This window comes from Sinocyclocheilus rhinocerous, unplaced genomic scaffold (genome assembly GCF_001515625.1).
Source record: "Sinocyclocheilus rhinocerous isolate Xijiao unplaced genomic scaffold, SAMN03320098_v1.1 scaffold4554, whole genome shotgun sequence".
Taxonomy (NCBI): domain Eukaryota; kingdom Metazoa; phylum Chordata; class Actinopteri; order Cypriniformes; family Cyprinidae; genus Sinocyclocheilus; species Sinocyclocheilus rhinocerous.
Window position 1 is genome coordinate 26,083 of NW_015649631.1, and position 24,442 is coordinate 50,524.

At 35.5% G+C, this 24,442-nt stretch overlaps 1 protein-coding gene and 1 long non-coding RNA gene across 8 annotated transcripts in view; one reads left to right on the top strand and one right to left on the bottom strand.

Annotated features, from left to right (window-relative positions):
- Window positions 1–4,038: 4,038 nt before the first annotated feature.
- LOC107710930 (uncharacterized) lies at window positions 4,039–4,597 on the bottom strand. The gene is made up of 3 exons (XR_001636648.1): window positions 4,560–4,597; window positions 4,189–4,323; window positions 4,039–4,077 (listed from the first exon to the last, which is right to left on the bottom strand). It is a non-coding gene; the product is annotated as an uncharacterized LOC107710930 (long non-coding RNA).
- Window positions 4,598–5,248: 651 nt separating this feature from the next.
- Window positions 5,249–24,442, top strand: part of LOC107710932 (R3H domain-containing protein 1) — a 46,464-nt gene continuing 27,270 nt past the window's right edge. For 5 of the 7 annotated variants that reach the window (XM_016515818.1, XM_016515820.1, XM_016515822.1 and 2 more), the window contains exons 1-4: window positions 17,770–17,845; window positions 19,505–19,712; window positions 21,002–21,037; window positions 21,743–21,829. In XM_016515818.1, the coding sequence (XP_016371304.1) occupies window positions 19,536–19,712; window positions 21,002–21,037; window positions 21,743–21,829 (300 nt within the window). In that variant the 5' untranslated portion in view covers window positions 17,770–17,845; window positions 19,505–19,535. Of the gene's footprint in view, window positions 5,349–17,769; window positions 17,846–19,504; window positions 19,713–21,001; window positions 21,038–21,742; window positions 21,830–24,442 lie in introns of those variants that run through there. The other 2 variants (XM_016515819.1, XM_016515821.1) reach the window with 2 other exon arrangements.

Here is a 24,442-nt window from a genome sequence, read left to right on the forward strand (position 1 = left end):
GTCTTGGAAACTTACAGATCCCAAACGTTTAAACTGTAGTGTACAAACAAAATAGCATGCAGATCATACTTGATCATCCATTGACTTCCAGTAACAATATCAACCACTTATCTCCTTTTTTGACATTTTTATACAAAATTGCATTCAAATTAATTAGATAATTAAGAGATGAAAACTGAAAATTTAATTGAGAAGATATTAAACATGCAATACAATCATGATATAATATAGGTCATGTCTAACATTATATTCTAATAATCATTGTTATTGTGTCAAAATGCACAAAAAATAATAAAAATAGGTTGTGCATATCACTTTATATATAAAAATAATTTGATTTCTCCCAAAAAAAAGCAATATGTTCTGTTCAAATCTGAAAATAATGTGAAATGGTACGCATTGCACAAATTTTTTTTCAAAACTATAACATGCCAACATTGTCACATCACATCATTATGAATGTTTAAAAAAAGTTTATGCCTTTTTATTTAGGCTAATTTTATGTAAAAATGTCACACTGCAAATGGAAGGCCAAGTTGAACATGTTGCAACATGGGATACGGTACTCAGTTACAGTGCCGTGAAAAGGTTTTTGCCCCCTTCCTGTTTTATTTTATATTTTTTGCATATTTGTCACACTTAAAAGATTCAGATCATCAAACAAACTTTAACGTTTAATGCACAGGTAGTTCCAAGTCAGTTTAATCACCGTTCCATATTAATGCGCTGCTTTAATTGATGCACACTAACCAACACACATCACTCGCGCACACACACACACACACACACACACACAGAGAGAGAGAGAGAGAGAGAGAGATCAAGCTCAAGCGCTCTTGGGTTATGCAGCAGGACAATGATCCCAAACACACCAGCAAGTCCACCTCTGAATGGCTCAAGAAAAACAAAATTAAGGTTTTGGAGTGGCCAAGTCAAAGTCCGGACTTGAATCCGATTGAGATGCTGTGGCATGACCTTAAACAGTCCATTCATGCTCGAAAACCCTCCAATGTGACTGAATTAAAACAATTCAGCAAAGAAGAGTGGGCCAAAATTCCTCCACAGCGATGTGAAAGACTCATTGCCAGTTATCGCAAACGCTTGACTGCAGTTGTTGCTGCAAAGAGTGGCCCAACCAGTTATTAGATTTAGGGGGCAATTACTTTTTCACGTAGTGCCAGACAGGTTTGGACAGGTTTTTTCCCTTAATAAATGAAATCATAATTTCAAAACTGCATTTTGTATTTACTCGGGTTATCTTTCTGTAATATTAAAATTTGTTTGATGATCTAAATCTTTTAAGTGTGACAAATATGAAAAACAGGAAGGGGACAAAAATCTTTTCACAGCACTCTACACGTTTTCAGGTCATCAAACAATCTAATACTGGATGAAGAGAATGAAAGTGAAGAAGACAATATGCATTAATTGAAGAGAGTTTTCTAACAGCAGCTGGCACACTACGAAACACTACCTGTCTAGTTAAAAGAGGACATTAGTGTCGGCTCACTGAATACAGTCAGACTTGATTACAGTCAATAAAAGCTGGTTTATTCTGCAGCCAGATGCACCAGACCGCTTGAAGGAAGAAAGGCCTTAGTACTAATACCCTTACAATTATTAGGGTTTGCTTAACTTAAGGCAGCTCAAACTGAGCACTGACCCTTAGCATCCATGTCAAGAGGCCAGCAGCAAACACATTACGCCAAATCCATCAGTGTGGAAAGTGTGAAATTGTGTTTGAGTGTCTTCTAGAGCTGTTCGTTCGATAAAAGTCGCATTATTTATGACAGCTTAAAGAAAACAAAACATCTGCCTGTTTGTGGATGCAAAAATACATAAAATGTGTGAAATAAAATACACAACAAAAACGTTTTTGTTTATAAAAAGGCACAATATAATACTTATCAGCTTTGCTCATAAATATAATAAATATTTTTATATTTTAAAAATAGTAAATAAATATTTAGAAAATTGAAATTGTTCATTTAATAAAGCATTCGATAAAAGTCGTGTTGGCTTACAAAATATCTGTTTTTGGTTGTAGAAATACATGAAACCAGACGATAAGTGCATACTTAAAAATGCCAATATATAATACAATATAATACATATGAGTTTTGCTTATCATTTGATAAATATTTTTATACTAAAAAAATACTAAGTGCACTATTAAAATGTAAATACATTTTTATTTTTGTATAACTGAGATACTGTTATTATGAATTCGTTTTTATTTTTTATACTTCATTGCAAGCTTTAGTCATTTCGTTGTGTGTTTTTGCCATTTGTATTAGTTTTTGTTTTGTAGTTTTATATAGTATTTTTATTTCAGTTTTAACTTATTTTAGTTCAAAATTCCCAAATACACAAAATATATTTAAATATTTCTAAAGTTTATAAATATTCATAATATATATTTTGTAATTACATAAGTAACTACATTTTATGTCTTTTGTTTTAATTAGTTATTTTACTACATCAGTTCAAACTAGAAGAAATGTTGGCTTTTTTATTTCACTTAACATTCATTTTATAAGTAACATTTTTTTTGTTTTTTTGTTTTAATGAATTATAATAAACCTGTCAGTAATTGGCTGTTTTTGTTCTCTCCCTTAAATAAAGCTATTGAACCAAAAAATCTGACATCTGTAACTACATCCATCCCATCATCCACTGTGACTCCTTTGGGATTCTGTAATATCTGTCCCGCTGAATGTCTGCCTAATTAAGTGAGTGACCCTGTCTGCACCAAACAGAACTGTGTGTGTCCTGCCATCGATCCGGGACCCTCGGCAGCGTGGATGAACTGACCCGTCTGACCCAGAACATTGACTGACAGAACTGCAGTAAATTAGATTCGCACCTGCTTAAATCAGGCACAGGTTAAGAGATAGAAAGATATATGAAGAGTGAATAGTGTTCAGTTCCTAGACACAACATGCAATAACTAATGTTATTAGTTCATCTTGTCTTTTCAGGTCCTGTCGTAAATAAATCTGTCAAGGAAGTGTTAAAAATGCATTTTATTATGTATGCACGTTTTATTGTGAAGTATTTTGGAGAATACAAACCGTGATTATATCGTAAACTATATATTATTTCTTCTGAAATTCTTTGTACATGAAGTCAAATTGATCAAGATCTAATGTCTTTTTAAAATTTCTTTGTGTGAACTAGAGTTCAGTATTAGTTCCTTAAGATTCATAAAAAATAAAAATGCTGCTAAGGTTTTGAGATTATTGGTAATTGTAGGAATTACCAAAATTTTTAAACATGTTTATTTCTTTTTTTTACTTTTTATTTTAGATTTCTCAATTATTTGAAGCATGGAAAAATGTTACATTAATGTATACATGTGTGCATTTCGGATTTCTTTTATCCATCTTAACATTTCATTTATTTCATATTTGTATCAAAAGTTTAACATGTTGAAAGAAATAAAAATAAAATGACATTTTTAAAACAAAAATTTAAAAACTACATTTTTTGTTGTTATATAGCTTCTGCTCATTTGATCTTAACATTTCATCTACTTGGGAGTTTAAAAATAAAAAATAAATTAAAATGCTGTATAAAGAGTTTAAAAACAAATTTAAAAAAAAAAGTTTATTTGTTATTAAATAAATTCTGCTTATTTGATCATCTTTACATTTCATTTACTTGTCATTTGGATCAAAAGTTTAACATTTAAAAAATAAAATTAAAATAAACAAAAGTTTAAAATAAAACAATTTGTTAGATAAGTTCTGTTTATTTGAAGTTGTAACATTGCATTTAATTGTTATTTTTGTTATCGAAAGTTTAAAATTCAGGAAAAATTCATTTTTATTTAAAATTAATTAAAATGTTAAAACAAAAGTTTAAAAACAGTTTATGTTGTTATCAGTTCTACTCAGTAGTTTCTTGTTTTGCCTTATTTGTTGTATAATTGAGTTAGTTGTTGTAAACTGTGCAAAAAAACCTGAATAGAATTGAGATTTCTCTGATCACTCTTAAAGGGGTCCTATTATGCTTTTTCACTTTTTGAATTTTAGTTGGGCCAGATCTGCCTTGACTTCTCATGGTTTTCATACTCTGTATATTAGAAATACATTCAAAAAGATTCATTAGTAAATGAGATGCATTGTGGTTTGCAGTTAAATAAATTATGCATGCATCATATTATAACGCTGCATTCACACTCACCAAGAGACGATCATTTCTGAAATCCTGCTGCCATGATTTGACATTTCGCGGCAATACAGTCAGTGGCGTCAGAGAACGCACCGTGCGTCATATCCGCGCGACGAGTGGCTATTTGTTAGAAATGAAAATATGTATCTGCAGTCATAAAATAATGTATGTTAGTTTTATGTTATTGACAATATATTGACGTATAAGAGATTTCACTGCATACTAACGGGAGGGTAAAAATAGACGCTTAATTAAGGGTGTTCGGTATCTTCAGATGTGTTTATTATATAAGTTACGGTGCCTCGGTGTTCTCATATTTATAAAACAATCAAAAGTGTATTTTTAATCAAATATAGTAAGATGTAAGAGCAAATGCCACTCACTGGGTTTCTTTCACCCTTGTGTAGATCTTAGAAATGTAAACAAAACCTAGAGCGAAGAAGAGTTGAAACAGAGCACTACTTCCGGTACGATAGTGTCACGTGACAAAAATATCTTTGCCACAAAAATCCAAAAGAAAAAGTTTATACTTACAATAAGCTATTATTTAAGCTATAAGCTATTAATTGTATAAAACATTTTTTTTGTTGCTATTATTAATATTTAGTTTATGAATTAGTTACATTTACATAAATGTGTACATACATAGATGTGTTATAATTTAATTAGACATATTATTTGCTTATTTTGTTTTTTAATAAGTAAATTTCAATTACATTTAAGTTAATTCCATTTTAAAGTTTAGTGTTTTACTTATTAATTAAATAAAAATCATAAGAATATTATACTTTTATTCTACAATAATTCGATTATTACATTATTTTTGTTTTTATTTAAAATAATTTTAAAGATCTTCGAATTCTTGAAAGCCTTTTAATGAACAACAACTCTATTTAAAATGGCTATAAATCAAATGTTTTTAATAATTTTTTTATAGCCATTAAAATTTATTTTAAGTAATTGTTGTTGAATTATTGAGCCACGCTGCGCCCTCTGTAGGTATAATATTGCTATTTCACCGCCGGCATTTTTATTTTCCCTTCCAGGTGTTTAAGTGGTTTGTCTTCAATGCCGCTGACAGACCGACAGCTTTGACTTCAGCCTTTAGCAGCCATTAGACTCATTATTTCTCTTCATTCCTCCAAATATTTATACGTCTGTCTATCCTACAGGTAAGCTTACAGCATATTAACACCCGTAACCCTTAAATATCACGATTTTTTGGTGTAATTCCTGTCAATTAGAGTGATCTGGAAAGGTTGTATGTGTTTAAACTCATTTAGCTTTACCATGTGTGTTAGCACACCACAGTGTTTTAGTCTTCATAATGATTTTAAACCAAACATCAGCCTCAGATGACTGACAACATGTCTTTTTAGTCCCAAAGTGTGTTTTATAAACAGTCTGTGTGTTTTGCTTTTCATATATTTGAAGTAAATGTGATAAATGATCTTGCATATCAGGGCCAAGGAGAGATCAGACACATGAAGAGTAAATAAACATGCAGGTGTATAAATCACAGATATGTTCATGCTTTCATGTGCTTTATTTATTATTATTTCATCTAGCTGCAGAACTGATGTGTTTTTGTAGCTTTAGGGTTGATCTTTGTAGGTTGATGAAGCTCCAGGCTTCATTCATAAGGGCCTGTGCAGGTGATTAAACCACCAGGAGGAGACCTGTAAAGACAATAAGTGTGTTTTTGTTCTGGTATCAAGTGTTATATTTACGTTTGACACTTAATGAACTTGTTTATTTACACCCTTTTTGAGGTTTTGCTTTGGAATGGCAATATATCGGTAACCATATTGTTGTTTTTAAAACCTGATATTAGACCTTTTCTCCAGGTTTATATGGCAGATTTCATACTGAGCAGTTATTAATATTTTTTGCTCCATATTATAATGGCTACATACTGCACAGTATATACACTGAAATACATTGATTTAGAGACATATTTTTTCAGTTTTCTATAGCAGATTTCAAACTTATTTTTTAAAATCTTTTTTTACATTATAATCGTTACATACTGCACAGTATATACACTGGAAAATTGATGTTTAACTAAATTTTTTAGTAAATTTCACAATCAGTTACAAAGAAACGTTGAACTAATCTTGAAATTTTGAAGTAGGAAGACTGAAATAGTAATTTTTGTTTTATAAAACCTACTTCAATAATCTTTTATTTACAACTTTGAACTTGTTTTACTTTGTGCTTGAATATTTTACACAAACACTGCACTCATTATGTAACAATAAACATGCAACCTTATTATCAATCAAAAAATTTATTTATTTATTTATTTATTTTTTGGTAGTTCTCTTGCTGGGAAATTCAACCATGTTGAACACAGTATCAGTTTGGTGTGTTTTGTTTTATACTTTGTTTTTGCGCAAATTTATCAGATGATACAGGTATTCAATCATACAAAAAATTTGCATACTATATGCAATATACATACTATGAACTACAGGAATAGTCTGGTACAATGGTATTTTAAATGATTCCTAATTTTAAGATTGATGTTTCAATCTTGAACACTTATTTAAAAAAGTAAACTAAACAGTATAGATTTAAAGTATTTGAGAATAAAAAAATAAATAAAGATATACTAATTAAATTATCGGTATTGGCTGGAAATTTCTAGATCGTTGTGTGCCAATATCACACCTACGATCGAAATGTTTTGCCTTTTTTTCCCCTTTATTTCTACATTACTGAATTAATAATTGTGAATATTTTTATAGTAAAATGTATCTGATTTTAGGCTGCTATTGATCATCCACATTTCCTAAATTGCATTTTTTGGTGTCATACTTCGTGAGATGCCTACCTTGGCTGTAGTTTTAGGCAAAACATCTCATGAGCTGCCTATCTATTCTAGACAGCTTTTTTTTTTTGGTGTCATACAAACCTGAAAAAAAGGTGAGCTCCTTTCCTAGACTGCATTTATTGCACATCAAACCTAGTGAGATTTTTTTTTTTACTTCAGGTTGCTTAAGCATTTGCTACATGAATAATTATAAATATTTTTTAGTAAAATATGTTTGGTTTTGGGCTGCTTTCTTATTTTCACATTGTCCTTTTTTCCATCTTATGTCTTTGGCATGAAATTATGAAGTTTAGTTACCAAATGCTTTTTATCATTTCCGATTTAGATCAATTACAGTGACAGTTGGTCCTCTTTGTGTCCAACTCAAGGTCACGTCAGTGATATCACCGATATTATAATCTGCAATGTTTTGCATTTGCAGTCCATATCTTTAATTATTCCGATTTTCAGCAGCCCAACAATATATTTTTTATAACCTGTTTCTTGTACGTGAACTTAATTTTTCTTGTAAAGCGCTGACATGATGCATAGTCTCGCACTGGGGTTCTTTTTGACCTTTGCGATTGTTCAGCTGTTGTTATTTTATTTATATATATTTTTAAACACTCATGCGGTGTATTGTTAGGCGTCCTGGTTTCCTGTGCCGCCGGCCTGTTTCTGTCACGCCGAATATTAATGTTCGTGCGCGAGAGGCGCTGCGGTAAGGAATGATCCACGAGCTCCTGTTCGTACAAGCTCATCTGCATCACCACAGGAGGATTCTCACCTGCGCGCCCCCATCCCTCTTTCACCTGAGCATCACTTCATTTTGCAGCACCGCATTCGTTACAGACAATGAGTTGACTTTTATTTAATGATTTTTTGCCTAGTAGATGATTGTGCTCTCTGTTCAACCAATAATTGCCATTTTCGTTTACGAAATTAAACTAGTACACTGAAATGCAGTTGAAATGGTGTCTGATGGAGATCAAAATCAGTTTGTTATATTTTTGCATGTCATTGTGAATGCTACCTGTTCACCATATGTACCCTGTTCACCCAATACGCACAGTGAATCTCGAACATGACCTTATGTGTTAAGAAGTACAACCAGTACTGTGATATGCAGCTGAAATGGTGTCCAAACTAGGTCAGAGGCATCTTGTTATGCTTTTGAGAAAATATTTGCTATTGTCTTGATTGTTGCCTGTTCACCTTGTGTGCCCTGTTCATCCAGTAAGTGCCATGAATGTAAAGCAAGATCCTTAATTGATTTAATATTGTGATTGGTTACATTAGCAATATGTAGAGATTGTTAGAGTTCGGACACGAACTATTCATATGGTCTCTTGCTTTTTGGGGGAGGATTAAGGGGCATTTATACTGACTGGACACGTTTTTGTGTTTAAGCTAGTCATTGTGCATCCAAAAGCAACAGAAACCTTTTTAAAAACATGACACCTTTGTTGTGCGTTTCTGAAAAACCTGAAACACAATGCAACAGCCAAAGATGTCCATCTGACGCATGCATACACAGACCAGAAATTAACAATAGCCCACCTCGTGTGCTCGAGCACTTTTTTTCTGTCCAGTACTTGAGCAGTTAAACTGACCAAAATGAGAAATGAGGGATAAATCACCTTGTTATGCATTTACCTTTTCACCATGTGTGCCCTGTTCACCCATTAAAGTTCTGTAAATTTAGAAACAGGCGTTTGTGTTTAGGAGTATGCAGTGATATGTAGTTGGCTTGGTGTCCAAAAGAGGCCATAATCACCTTGGTAAGCTTTAGCAAAATATTAGTTATCATTTTGAATGTTACCTTTTCACCCTATGTGCCTTGTTCACCCAAAAAGTAGTGAAAATTTAGAGCCAGGCTTTTGTGTTATTAAATGTATATTTAAATTGGTGTCCAGAAGAGGTCAAAATCACCTTATGCTTTTGGTGAAATATATTATAATAAATAGAACTGTATCCATTTGCCTTGTGCACACTGTTCACCCAAAAAGTACATTGAATCGTTCTGCCAAATTTTTGTGTGGAGCAGTGAATAGTTGTATGCAGTTGAATTGGTGTTAAATTTATACATTTTTAGCAAAATAGGTTACCGTCTTATGCACCGTTCACCCAGAACGTAGTGTGAATTTAGAGGCAGATGTGTGTGTTATAGAAAGTATAGTGATATAAAGTTGAAGTGGTATCCAAAAAAGGCCATAAAAACTTTTTGGCAAAATATTAGTTATCATTTTGAATGTTACCTTTTCACCTTGTGTGCCCTGTTCGCCCAAAAAGTGAGAATTCACAGCTGGACATCTGTGTTAGTGTGTGTACAGTTGAATCGGTGTTCAAAAAAGGGGTCAAGATCACCTTGTTATGCTTCTGCCAAAATATATGCTGTCATCTAGGATTGTACCCGTTTGCCCTGTGCACCTTGTTCACCCAAAAAATTGATTGAATCTACAAGCTTGACATTTTTGTGAAGGAATGAACAATAATATGCAGTTAAACTCATGTCCCAAAGAGGTCAAAGTCTTGTTATGCTTTTAGATAAAAATCTGTCATCATCCTGAATGTTACCTGTTCACCCTCTGCTCCCTGTTCACCCAATAAGTACTGTGAATCTAGAGCAGGACCACTTTGTTTTTACAGCAAGATTTGTTATCGCCCTGAGAGCTTCTCTCATCCAGATTTCCACAAAACCCTCATCGGCTCATTTTTCTTGTATGCGTCCGGGTCTCGGAGCTGCCCAGAGGTGTCACCTGGACCAGAGAAATGACCGTTGTGACCGGTCACCTTTAAATGTCAACACATTTTCTCATTCTGTTCTTACATGGCTGGAAAAGCCGGTGGACAGCAGACCTTCTCTCGTCCCTATGTATTAACGAGAATAATGACCGGTGTGGTGAATTATGGCGCTGTGGTATTTTGGGGCGCTACAGAGTTATTGACCTGTTCTCTCTTTCGGTAATCAGCGTGGAGCTGGACGTTTCTCCCTAATGAGATAATATCCGATACAAATTACTACTGTGCTACCTCCTGCTGCCTCTGCTGCTTTAGTAATCCATATCTTTTTCATTTATTCTTGCTGTTTTGCATAGGTAACGTTTCTTGGTCAAGCTAGTCATGAAGAGCAACGTTATCCGCCCCCCACCCCCAACATGCTTATTAGAAGGCTTCTGGAAATTTCGCGCCTTATCCTGGGGCTATTCCCACCGTGCTTGCAGACACCATCGGGGGAAAGCAGAATAAAACGCGGCTGTCACGTTTCCTCCACAGGCGAATGGCATCTTGGGCTACAATTAGCCAGCAGTGCCAGTCACCCCCCCCCCCCCCCCCGGCTTTTGTTATGCAAATGAGACGCATGTAATGCGCCGTTTAGCTGGAATTTTTGCAGATTTTCTCTTTCACTGAAAGGAGCTGCTTGGTGAATGGGAAGTTTTACTTTAACTTGACTGGCTTTGTGCAACTGTCAGTTTTGACTTTTTTCCTTTCTCTACAGCGAAAACGGCGGTAGTTGTCAGCGCAGTCAGTCACAATCACGTCAAGATGACGATTGTTTGTTAATTTGCAGTTTTGTCTGGGTATATTGTTTAGTCTGGAAGCGTGTTTGCTTTGAATTGTCTAGTTAGACTACGGTTTTGAGCATCGTGCCTACCTACCTTGATGACATTTTGGAAATCGAACATATTGGGCTTCCTACCTAGACAGCATTTTGGAGCATCACACAGGAAAGCTGACTACCTAGGCAGCTGTTTTTGGGAATCAAATCTTGTGAATTGCCTACATATACTGCATTTTTTTAATCATCATACTTTGTAGGCTGCCTATCTAGACAGCATTTCTGGTCATCAAACCTAGGGAGCCACCTACATAAATGTTGTTTTTTGGCATTTTACTTATTTAGCTCTCTTTTTAGACAACTTTTTTGGGCATCAAACCTAATTTAGCTCCCTATCTCCATAGCATTTTTGGTCTTGTACTTGGTGAGCTGATTCAGTAGACTGAAATTTGGGCATTATACAATAAACAGTGTTTCTTGGCATTTTACCCACTTAGCTCCTTTTCTAGACAGCATTTTTCGGCATTTTACCTACTTACCACTCTATCTAGAAAATTTTTTATGAGCATCAAACCTGGTGAGCTGCCTACATAAACAGAATTTCTGGGCATTTATCTCCCTATCTAGACAGCATTTTAGAGCATCAAACCTAGTGAGCTCCTTAACTAGACAGCATTTTTGGACATAAAACCTAGTGAGCCATCTACATAGATGGTGGTTCTTGGCATTTAACTTAGCTCCCTATCTAGACAGTATTTTTTGTGTTATACTTAGCAAGCTGCTTAAATAGACAAAAATTTGGCCGTTAACAATGAACAGTGTTTCTTGGCATTTTACTTACTTGGCACCCTATCTAGACAGCATTTTTGATCATCAAACCTAGTGAGCCACCTACATAGTGTTTCTTGACATTTTACCTACTTAGTTCCTTTTCTAGACAGCATTTTACTTACCGCCCTATATAGACAGCAATTTTTTCAGCATCAGACCTCATTTCTGGGCATTGAACCTTAGCTCCCTATCTAGACAGCATTTTGGGCATCAAACCAAGTGAGCTCCCTAACTAGATAGCATTTTTGAACATTCAACCTAGTGAGCCGCTCATGTAGACAATGTTTCTGGCCATTTTTACCTAGTTAGTCCACTATCTGGAAAGCATTGCTGAGCATCAAAACAAGTGAGGTCCCTATCTAAAGCATCAAACATAGTGACAAACAAACTAACCTAGACAGTGTTTCTGGGCATTTTATCTGGTTGGCTTCCTATCTAAAGACTAAGTTAGCTCCATATCTAGACAGCATTTTTGAGCATCAAACCTTGTGAGCTCCCTATCGTATGACCTGCCTGTTTGGTTTGCTGTGGTTTTGTTCATATTCAAAGCCACTTTTCGGTCCGTCTTTTGTTTTTTGGCTACATTTCGTCAGTAATGCGCAAACCGTTTTCCGTGACCCACTTTTCCCGATGACCTCACCTGCCTGCATCGGTCAGCAACGGCAAAGACTTTCGCTCGTTAAACCTGGGCGTCTACCTAACCTCCCTCCAATTAACTTGCGGCATTTTTTGTTTGTGAAAATGTGTTTTTTTTTAAGGCACAAAGGGATGTCACTTTAAGCAGGGCGTGTGTGCGACTGCGGCACTGGGTACGACGGGTAGCTTACGTGCAACCGAATAAGGTGGATTTGCAGTGCTGGCGTGCTCCTACCCTGACAGACTGTCCCACAGTGGCACTTCGCCACAGTTGGTCGTGTGTGTGTGTGTGTGTCTCTCTGCCGTCTGCCTCTCTCTCCGGTCCACAGGGGCCATCTGATTGGCTCTCGAGGGTGGAGCCCTGCTTAGCGCTGACATACTGCACCCAGCCCTCAGGGCGCTCTGATTGGCCAGGGGAGGGATGACATCACAAAGGCCAGCTGTTGATTTGGCGGAGAGCTTGTGTGCGTGAGAGAGAGAGAGGAGAATCAGGAAGGATTGCGGCAGCGATGGCTTTGGGCAGGTACGCGAACGCTCCGCGCTCAGACGGAGGAGAGCAGAGCTGCACTGAGTGTGCTCCGTTTGATGGCACTCGGGCTGTTATGGAAACTAATGATGTGAGCCGAGCAGCGGATCATGAACGCCAGGCAGGTGTGTGTGCGTGAAGTCTTGGACGTGTTGATTTGTATGCTGACATTTTTTCTTGCTTGTTTAAATTGCTGCGAATGTGAACAAAAAAATACTTAAAGTAGTAAAAACTTTAGTTGTATATTCGTAAATGTACATTTTGTAAGTTTTTTTTTTTAGTTTTTTTTACAATGAAACAAGGTCATTTTAGACTTAATAAAATTTGAAAGATTTGTCTTTACAAATATATTCCAAATTGTACGCGAAAGTGTACATGATAAAATAATCTAAATTAATTTTACTGCTAATTTATTCCATGCAAATGTTAAATTCATTGCGAATAAATTTGCGTGTCAGCAAATTACACTCCATGCCTGTCTGTGTGCGCGCGCACTTTGTAATGACATTCTCATAATTGCTCTATTTTATAATTTAAAAAAGCGCCCGAGGCGGCTATCAGTGGAAAGCTGGGTGTTTGTGTCGGTGTAAATTACAGCCGAAGGCAGCCCGGCTAATATCGTTAATGTGGCGAATCGTGTAAATGAACTGATGAGGAGAGGAGAGGAGAGGAGAAGAATAGCTCGACTGTGACAGCGGCCACACACTGAGAACACGGATTGTGACGGGAGGGGGGAAAAAGGAGGGAAAACCATTAGCGACGCTTTTATCCAGAAATATGGGCCATTTGCATATTAGTCTAAAACGGGTGAAGTGAAATACGTGTAGCCTGGAGCCCGGCGCGGTGATGCGCTTCTTTTGTCGGAGGGTAAGTGCTCATTGCTTCCTGAAATATGGTGATTAATAATTGATAATGGGAAGTTACGGATGGGCTTTATTGTCTTGGACAACATGCTTAGAGCAGGATGATGAATGTTGCGTAAATTTTTGTGAAAAGGTCAAAATGTTGTGGCTGTGTTTGTCTTTTTTCTTATACTTTGCATGTATTGTCTGTTTTTTGTCTTTTGTTTGTTTTAGTAGTTTGTTTGCGATGTAATAAAATGAAAAAAGAAGGAAAACAATAAAACAAAAGCGATATTTGTTTGTGGGCTGATGTTTTCGTTATGTCTGTATGTCCGTCCCAGAATTAGTGATTTCTAGATCTCAAAACCCAGTAAACTACCTTGACAGCATTTTTGGGCATTGCACCTAGTGAGCCTTCTACTTAGACAGCATTTTATTTTTTCAGCTCATACCTACCGAGCTGCCTATCTAGACTGCATTTTTGGTCATCAAAAGCATGTTAAATGTTTGCATAGACAGCATTTGGGTGCATCGTAATTAGTGCGCTTCCTTCCTAGACAGCATTTCTGGGCATTACACCGTTTGAGCTACATAAGTAGCAGTTTTGGGCATCATTTTCGCCTGCTTAATGCATAAATGTTAATGTAAAAGCTTGTTATACGCCTACCGAGACAGCATTCACGGCCATCAAATCTAGTGAGCTGGTTTCTTAGATGCATTTTAGGGCATTACACCTATTGAGCCACCTACCTAGACTGCATTTCAGACATCAAAAGCTTATTAACTGTTTGCCCAGACAGCAATCATCCATTATACTTAGTGCGTTACCTTCCTAGACAGCATTTTTGGGCATAATACCTTGTGAACTGCCTTTCTAGATGCATTTAGGACATTATACTGTTTGAGCTGCATAAGCAGCAGTTTTTGGCATCATTTTCTTCTGCTTAATGCATACATGCAAATGTAAAAACTTGTTATTCGCCTACCAAGACAGCGTTTTTGGCCATCATATGAAGCGAACTGATTTCCTAGATGCATTTAGGGCATTATATCTATTGAGCCGCATACCTAGACTGCATTTTCATGCAGCAAAATCATATTAACTGTTTGCCTAGGCAACAATTGCATGCATCCTATTTAGTGCACTACCTTCCTAGACAACATTTTTGGGCATTGTTCCAAATGAGCTTCCTACATATACACCGCATGTTCATCAAACCTAGTGAGTGTTATACATAATCTAGTGAGCTGCCTACCTAGATGGCTTTGCTTAAAGTCTCCCTAAACAGCATCGTACTTTTTGTGCAACCTATCTAGACAGCAAATTTGGGCGTCTTACAAATACTAGATAGCATTTCGGGCTGTGAGACCGCAAAAGCTAGTTAGCTGTCTTTATAAACAGCGTTGTCAAGCTAGTGAGCAGCCTAACACGACAAGATTTTTGGGCATCATGGCTTAGAAATTATGTAAGGTCTCTATCTAGTCCGCAGTATTGAGTATTTTACATTGTTATAGGAATATCTTGCTTGTTTTTGGGCTTCATACGTAGTAAGCTGCCTTTGAGCATTTTGAAAAAATCTTTATCTACCTAGACAGCGCTTTTAGTTATCATACTTTGTGTTTTTTTTGGACATCATAACAAGCATACTGCCTACCAAGGCATCATTTTTGGTCGTTATTTGGACATTATATGAACATTTATTCGAATAGAAATGCTCAAAAATGCAGTGTCGTTTTCGAGACGCAGCCGGAGTATTTGTGTGTTTCTGCGGTGGTTGGTTTTCTCGTTTTTTTTTAATATCCTCAAGCGTCAAACTCGGACATCTGTACTGTCAAGTTTGTGAAAATATACAGCCGTCGAGGTCCACGGGGAGTCTTTCCTCTCTAGTGATGCTCGGAAGAACTCATTGAATATGGAGCGAAAACTGTTGTGTGAGCAGGAGGGGAGGGTTGTTGCGGTGGAGGGCATATTTTGAAATGCAGATTTGGATTTTCACTTCACCTCGACATAAACGGAGAAAAAGATACGGCAGCGTTGAGATTAGCCCGCAGCAAGAGAGATGCTTGGATATTTATGAACAGCGCTCGCGTAATTCCTGCCCAACTGTAGGTGTTTCGATCCATGTGTGGGTGGAAAAGCGCTCTCATAAGTCATAATTGTCCTTGAGAGCGTCACTTGGTGCGTAATTGTGCCGCCCATTGTCCCCGTGACCTGGAACGGCTCTTGAGCCCAAAGGAGATGAAGAGATGCATGCTTCCAGCGGTGACGTGGGATAACGCCAGTGACCTGTGTGCAAACACTCATGGAAAAGTCATGGCATGGTCTCGAATCATTCTGATGGACCGTCTGGCTGTTTGGATGACAGCTTGTGTGTTTGTGTGCGCGCGTGTGGTCGTACCCACCTGTTCTTGTCATTGCCGCCACCTGCGTTACTGTCACATCGCGCGCGATGCTAATCCCTTGAATTTTGATCAGTGTGTGTGTGTCACTATGCGTCTCCTCTGTTGGTTTTAGTAACATAAATCTCTTGCCGGACTCAGATTGGATGGTGTATTCGGACCCAGTTGGCGTACTTTGCGGGATTACAGAGTCAGGTTAGGCCCGTTTGACCTCGAGATACAGGGTGGGCCTTGACTTGGCATGTGTTTCTGGATTGGCGCTGGCAGGATGGGTGAGGGGTGGGGTTGTTGGGTCATTGATACCCAGGTGAAGACTGGCCCATATGTTCAGTTCATTCGGACACAAGCTTGAATGGATGAATCCTACTGTTACGACAGCATTACTTTAGCGTGATAGGAAGGTTATGAAACAACTTATAAATATGCATTATTTTCAAGGAATTTTAATGAGTTGAATCAGTAGGATTGGTAATTTGCTGCTGTGTTGATTTGTTGTCATTACCTGAAACTATTCAAAACATTCAAATTAAGCTAAAAAAAATTTATATGAAAAACTTAAATGAAAAATAGAAATGTTGCCAACTAACTGAAATTAATTAACTGAAAATTAAAAAAAAAAATAATAATATTAAATTAAGCCTAAATAGAAAAATCGAAAATAATGCGTATAGCAAAGGCACATAAAATTACTAAAAATTAAACCAAAATTAAAATAAAACTAAAATATTCATAATTTTTTTATAAATTCTACGGCATTAATTCAGTAGGATTGTTAATTTGGTCTTATGTATTGATTTGAAAACATTACTGAAAACATAAAAAATAAAATAAAAGTATAAAACTTAAATGATAATTAGAAATGTCGCCAACTGAAATTAATTAAAGCACTAAAATTGCTAACTGGAAATGAAAAAATAATAATAAAAACAAAAATGAAATTAAACTAAAATAGAAAATTAAAATGCAAAAATGAAATTAAAATCAAACAAATAACAAAGGCGCATTAAAAAAATTACTACCAATTAAACTAAAATTTAAATTGAAAATATTCATTTTTTCTAATACATTTAACAGAACTAAATCAGCAAGATTAGTAATTTGGTCATCTATATTAAGATGAAATGAAATAAAATATTAGATTAAAAGTTAAATGAAATTAGAAAAATTTCATTGGCAAAAAAAATTAAAATAATAAATTAAATGAAAAAGTGGAAACTTAAAAAAAGGGAAATACACAACAATTGCAAAAAAAAAGAAAAATAAATAAAATTAAAACCAATCATGATTTTGCCACTCATGTTAAGTTTCTATGAATTTTTCTTTAAGATTTGTAGTTTTGTCAAATTGAGTTGATACTATTAATTAGTTGTAATAGTAGGAACTCATTTCTGAAGATGGAGAGTTCTTGACTCAAGAAATTTGCTAATTAATTAAAGTTATTGTACTCAGTAGGAAGGTTAAAGATGCAGCATCAGCTAGACCTAATTAATATGCATAAGCTAAACCTTGTTGTACTGTACTGAGTCAATTCTGTCAAAGCAACTATTATTGTATTCTAATCAACACAAAATATTTATAAATTGAGGGTGGAGTCATATTATTGGCTTTGTATTCATTATAGCTCACTGAAATGCGTCAAAGGTTCAGCATTAAACATGACTTCCTCTCTGTGTATTTTAATGTTCCTGTCTCTCTGCGGCACAGTCTGTTCTCCATATTCATGTCACCACCCTGACACTTTTTCAAAAGCGCTGCGGTGCTTCTGCTCCCGAAAGACCTTACAGACTTTCCGTCAAACGAGTTCAGTTCTCCCTCACGGACGCTACTGTATCCATGCGTCCCTGACCTCTGTCCTTGTGTGTGTGTGTGACAGGTGTCCGAGGGTGATGCGGAGCGTGTGCATGAGCCGTGGCTTGGCGACCCGACCCGAGCGCTGGTGACGGGGGTCATGGGACTGCTGCTGCCCCCTGTCCGTCTCTCAGTCCACCCCGCTGCCTCCAGAGGCCCCAGGGTCCTACGCTCCCTAAGGTTCCAGCCTAGTCCTGAAAACCGCACAGCCGGTAAACACAGTCTCTTTGGTACTTATGTCATTTTATAAATACGAATACGTTTTGGTTGTATCACAAAATAACAATTTTATTAGTTCCCCAATAATTTGTCAAAAACAAAACAAAAATTTGAAGTATTGAAGTACCTAGTTCTCTTTTGCGTATCTAGATATCAGTAGTTACATAACTTGCTTAATAGTTACAGACTATAGTTACCATATCTATATTTGAATACTTATGTAATTTGCGTAGCTTATAGTTACAGACTGCGCAAATGCATTCTCTTTTGCATATCTACCTTTCAATAGTTATGTAACTAGCGTAACTTAGTTACATACTACGTAAATGCATATTTTTCGACCAAAACATCTGAAAATGTCATAAAAATATATCTTTTGCTTATCTAGATTTCAATAGTTACGTAACTTGCGTAACTTTTGCGTATCTAGATTTCAATAGTTACGTAACTTGTGTAACTTTCAGTAACAGATTACATGAATGCATTCTTATTTGCATATCTACCTTTCAATAGTTATGTAACTTGCGTAACTCATTGTTTCAGACTATGTAAATGCATTCTCTTTTGCGTATCTATGCTTCAATAGTTACATAACTTGCGTAACTCATTGTTTCAGACTACGTAAATGCATTCTCTTTTGCGTATCTCTATTTTAATAGTTACTTTACTTGCGTAACTTGTTATGGACTACGTCGTAAATGCATATTTTTTTCGGGGGGAAAAAAAAGAGTAATGTTTAAAATAACACTTGCTTATCTATATTTCAGTAGTCACATAACTTGTGTACCTATGAATCATGAACCTATGGTTACAGACTACGTTAATTGTTCTCTTTTGTGTATATAGATTTAAATAGTTAGGTAACTCGCATATTTTATAGGTATGGACAAAGTAAATTCATTCTCTTTTTTTGTATCTACATTTCAGTAGTTACGTAACTTGCAAAATTTACAGTTACTGTTTTACATATTTTTTTTATATTACATATATATTACAGTTACATATTTTAATATTAATGTTTACATGATTTCTCAATTATTTTTATGACATCAGTGACTAATTAATAAGCTGATATTTTGACTATATATCTTAAAATTACAAATCCTGTGGTGAAGCCTTCGTAAACGTATCATGAGCATTAATGAGTTTGTGAATCCGCATTCGAGAAATGGTTATGACTCGGTGTCAGCATGACATTTTTGATACTCGTGATTAATAATACTCGTTTTAGATCTTCAAAGACATAGCCTTTGTTTAGTTACCAAATTGAGTCCGAAATTTGCCTATGAATATAATCACTTATGAATTTTAATTATGTAGATTGGCATTAGCCTGTAGGCTTAACTGATTGGGCGAGATCAATATTTAGGCACTTAGTCAGGTGGCTAATTAATGAATACTACTATGGGAAATGGATATTAATTAGGTTACATGACCGCACACTCCAGGAAGGTTACGAAGCACTGTCAGACATCGTTAATATTCATGTGGCAAGCCTTTGGCATTGTAGAAATCTTAATTTTGCCCAACCCGCTACATTTTTACAATTTTAACTTCAATTTGTTAGTGAAGAACCAGTAATTTTGACATCACAAGTTGAAATAAACATCAAGCTGTCAACTAAATCAGCAGTGTGTGTTTTTATCTCATAGGTGGTGATTTTCGGTCTTGCTTCTGAGGATAATGTCTGAATCTTCTCTGGACACCAGAAGTTGTGACGTTATGAAGGTTCTGGAGAGTGACGCGCCACACATGGCCGAACCGCCCGCGTCCCTCAACGACCCCCAACACGCGCCCCAGAATAACGGCACACACGCCCAGGAGTGTGTGACAGACCAAAGCTCCTCCCATCAAACTCAGGTAAACCTAGTAACAGCAGTGATGCAATATGTGTAATGTAGTCCAAAGCCAACAGAAAATGAGATTGTAACCTCTTGCTAATTACTTATTATGGGATGGTAGTATGCTGTTGCCGCGGTTTCCATTTTCCTAATGTCTCTGCTTAAAGATAGAGATAAGACAACGAGATGAGTAGAATCAGCCAGTCAGATCCAAGCTGGCGTGTGATTGGCTAATGCCAGGAAAGAGAGGGAGGACAGTTAATCTGCACCTGAAATCCTGCTGGTTTATCTGCAAACCCTCAGGGTGTGTGAGCGTGTGTGTGTGTGTGTGTGTGCGCGCGTGTGTGATTTTGCCACCATCTGCTCTTGGTGCATTGAGAAAGGGCAGTGGCCAGGTGCATTGAAACACATGCTGATCTCAGCTCTATTCCTCGCTCATTGTTCATTTCTCTCTCCTCTCCTGCTCAATTAGCTGCTTCACTGGTGCACAAACTCCTTTAACGATATATATTACCTGCGATAACGCGCAAAGCAACTTTTTGACCTTCTGGATTTGACACAATTTTCCAGGACTGGGCGATACATCAAATTATTTAATATAAATATCTACATTATACATGTCTTTACATACATATACACATATATGTATGTATGTGTGTGTGTGTATGTATATGTGTATGTGTATATATATATATATATATTATATTAATAAAGTCTATAATAAATGAACTATTAAAGACAGTTTATCTCCAAAAACAACTATTTTTATTGTTTGTTTAAACATTGTTTCACAATCTCACGCCAGTGGTTCATTTCTGTGAATCTTGTTTTTTTTCTGCCTATTTCAATACAAAGGTTCAAAGACTCGTTTGTGTCATTACACAAAAATGTTCACCTTCATTTTACATGTTATAAAATGTTTTAGTACAAATATACATATGGCTGTTTATTATTACTATGTATTGTTATATCACTGCATATAAGTGAAACATTTGACTTTTTTTAGATTTTGAGTTGCAATGGCAGTTTGATTGAAATTACGGTTCTCTTATTGCAAAAAAATAACCTTTTTATATTTCACATCAAATACATAAATGTATCTCTATATATTTTATATATTTAATGATATTTATTTTATATGATATATATAATATTGTAGATTTATACTATATACTTAATTTATGTTATAGTTAATACAAAAGCAATGTAAATTTTAAATTTCATTATTTATATTTATACATTTTTAAGCATTTCATACCTTATGACAAACAATGTGCATTTTCCTCCCTTTTTTCTGATTACCAACAGCTCGGCCAATCAGCACAGACTATTAAACGGTCCAAGGTACGGTATGATCACAGCATGAATTGGTTTGCTTTTTTTTGGATCACTTGTTTGTGTTTCGTTTGCCTGCACTCTGTGTGCCTTGAGAGAAAGAGAGAGTTTGTCAGTGCATTGTGGGAATATAAGCCCCTGCTCGAGTCAGTAAAGAATAATAAATGTGCTTCGGGGGGAGTGCTGCGTTTAGCACTTCTGCAGCATGTACCGAGATGCTGGGGGTTTGTAAGACCCGAGCTCCGCCTCCGGAGATTTTCCCACCTACAGTGGCAAATTCTGCTCTGCTCTTGATGCGTTTCATCACTGCATTTTAAACAGCCGAACTGTTTTTTGCGATTATGTTGAGTACGTTGTTTTTTTTTGTTGTTGTTGTTTTGGCAATGCCTGCAAGAAACAGTCTCTTGTGTTTATTATCATTTCTAAAAATAATAATTTACATATGAAAAACTGTCAAGCTGCTTGTTTGTTGTTTGTTTTGTGTTGTTCGTACTTTGAGATTTTCAGACTTTCAGGGGTGTCGGATCTTTACGTAAGCGTCCGTTTTAATAAACACGCTTCTAATTAACGATCTAATCGCAAACCCCTCCCTGAGCTCTGAAAAGTCTCCTGAGATGCTGCAGAATGGTGCTTGTGTATTTTTAGTTGCGTTGTTGGACGTTCTTTTGCGAATGAGTGCCAGACGTTTTGGTAACCATGGTTACTCTCCTCCAGTCCAACGGCAAGTTAAAGTTAGTCCGCAGCTTGGCGGTTTGTGAGGAACCGTCTCCGCCTCCGCTCGGAGAACTGACGCACGAACAGGTAAACGTGTGTGTGGGTGTGTGTACGGACTAGCATACTACTTACTTTTTTAGGTTATGCGACTTACTAATTCACAAACTGTTTAAAATAAAAATAGTACATTTGCGATTGCGATTCTCTTAATGGGTTTTGAAAGAAGTCTCTTTTCTGATCATCAAGGTTGCATTTATTTTATATAAAATACAGTAAAAACTGTAATATTGTGAAATATTATTACAGTTTTAATTAACTCTTTTTCTATTTTGATATATTTTAAAATGTAATTTATTTCTGTGATCAAAGCTGAATTTTCAGCATCATTACTCCAGTCTTCAGTGTCACATGGTCCTTCAGAAATCATTCTAATATACCTATTTATTATCAATTATGAAAACAGTTGTGCCATTTCATATTTTTGTGGAAACTCTGAAAAACTACCATTCAAAAAAACTTAATACTTTTATTGAGCAAGGATGCATTAAAGTGGCCAAAAGTGACAATGAAGACATTTATAATGTTACAAAAGATTTCTATTTTAAATAAATAATGTTTTGAACTTTCTATTCATCAAAGAATCATGAGGGGAAAAAATGTATCATGATGTATGAACAAAAATAAGCTGTAATAAGAACCATTATTAATAACTGAGTTTATGGTTCCTCTAACTACCAAAAAGCAACTTTTTATATTATCTAAATTTCTATAATTTCTCATTTCTGTTACACAAATTAATGTTTAATATTTGTTTTTATTAATTTATGATTAATACATAAAATAATACTATATAACAATAATTAATATATAAAATATTTAATCTAACTGATTTGTACCTTCTCATTTTTAATTTATCCATTTTAATTAAATTTTAAAAGTTTTCATAATTTTTATATGTAAATGTAATTGTCATTTATTTTTGTAATCATATTATACATTGTCAAAAAAACATTTAATAACATGATCCAAATTTCCTTTCTTTTTGTCTGATTAACAACAGCTCATTTACAGTGTTACAAAAGATTTCTATTACAAATAAATACTGTTTGAACTTTCTGTTCATCAAGGCAGAATGTATGATTTACACACTACAAAAGGAGTACCAATAATAATTGACCAGCAAATCAGCATATTAGAATAATTTCTGAAGGATCATGTGACATTAAAAACTGGAGTAATGATGCTGAAAATTCAGCTTTGCATCACAGGAATAAATTACATTTTAAAATATATTAAAATAGAAAACAAATATTTTAAATTGTAAAAATATTTCACAATATTACAGTTTTTACTGTATTTTTCATCAAATAAATGCAGCCTTGGTGGGCAGAAGAGGCTTCTTTCAGAAACATCAAACCGATTAACCTTTGTCCTTGCAGCCCACAATAATAACGCTGTCAAAACATCAGCACTGCTCTTAGTTGTAAAGATGCTTGCGTGTGTTGGAAGTGGGTTTTGCGCGTGTGCGCGTTTAATAGAGCTGTGCGTTTATTAAAGGTGCTCGTGTGCACGTGCGTCCCCAGCGCAGGATTGCATTCATCCATCATCTATACCAAATACAATTTTCCTGTGTCAGCTGCCGAGCGCAGTGGATTGCTATAATTGCCTGTTCTTATCCGAACCCCATTTTTGTTGTATTTATTAGGTTAGTCTGCAGCTCAGAGCCGCTATTAGGAAGCCCAGAGCTCGCCGCGGGCGTTCAGCACCATCAGCTCTTTCTATATGAGGCTGCAACTTTATTTGCACGTTTGGTTATTTCGTAGGGAGGTTATTGAGGGTGATTTGCGAAAATAGGTGTTTTGTAAAAAGGGTTTTGCAATACAGTCGCATATTGATACGTCACGATTCTTTTTTTCACAATGTAACATCAATACTTTAGGTTTCAACACTAAATTAAATGTTTTTTTTAATATATTTAAAATATTTGTTAAAATATGTACATTTAGGAAATCCTTCTAGGCTGTTTTCAAGTGATTTTCCACCTTTTTTTTTGGACAGGCACCAACTTTGTACCTTTCTTTTTGTCCTTTCTTTTAATTGTTTATTTTCAAGTGTATTTATTAATGAATTAATTAATTTAAATTGATTATTTATGATTTATATACAGGGTTGGGGAGTAACGGAATACTTGTAATGGCGTTATGTAATCAGGATACAAAAATATAGTAACTGAAATCCGTTACAGTTACATAAAAAAAACAAAGTATTCAGATTGCAGTTACATTTTGTAAAAAGTGGGAATACTATCAGGATTACATTTGTTTCATTTAAAATTAAATAAATGAGTTTTTTGACATCATAACGCTATATTTAGCGCTGCTTCATCATACAGTAGTTCCTGGTTCTGTTGACTCACGTGAGCCACCTGCTGGTGCGTGCGCAAATAACACCCGTCTACAGTTATTATCCTCAAACGCGAGATGAGACGCTGCTACAGTTAATTACGATGCTTCCTGCTGTGAAAAAACGTTTTCATGTCTGGAAATTTCAGCTATTTTGTCTTCAAAAAGGATAAAGGAAATAACATAGTTGTACAGTGTTAAGCTATTCATGAAGACTCTTGCTTTAACAGAGGCTACTCAAACAACTTGAACATTTGCAGGTACGACTAGCATGGAAATCATCATGTTAGCTAAAATT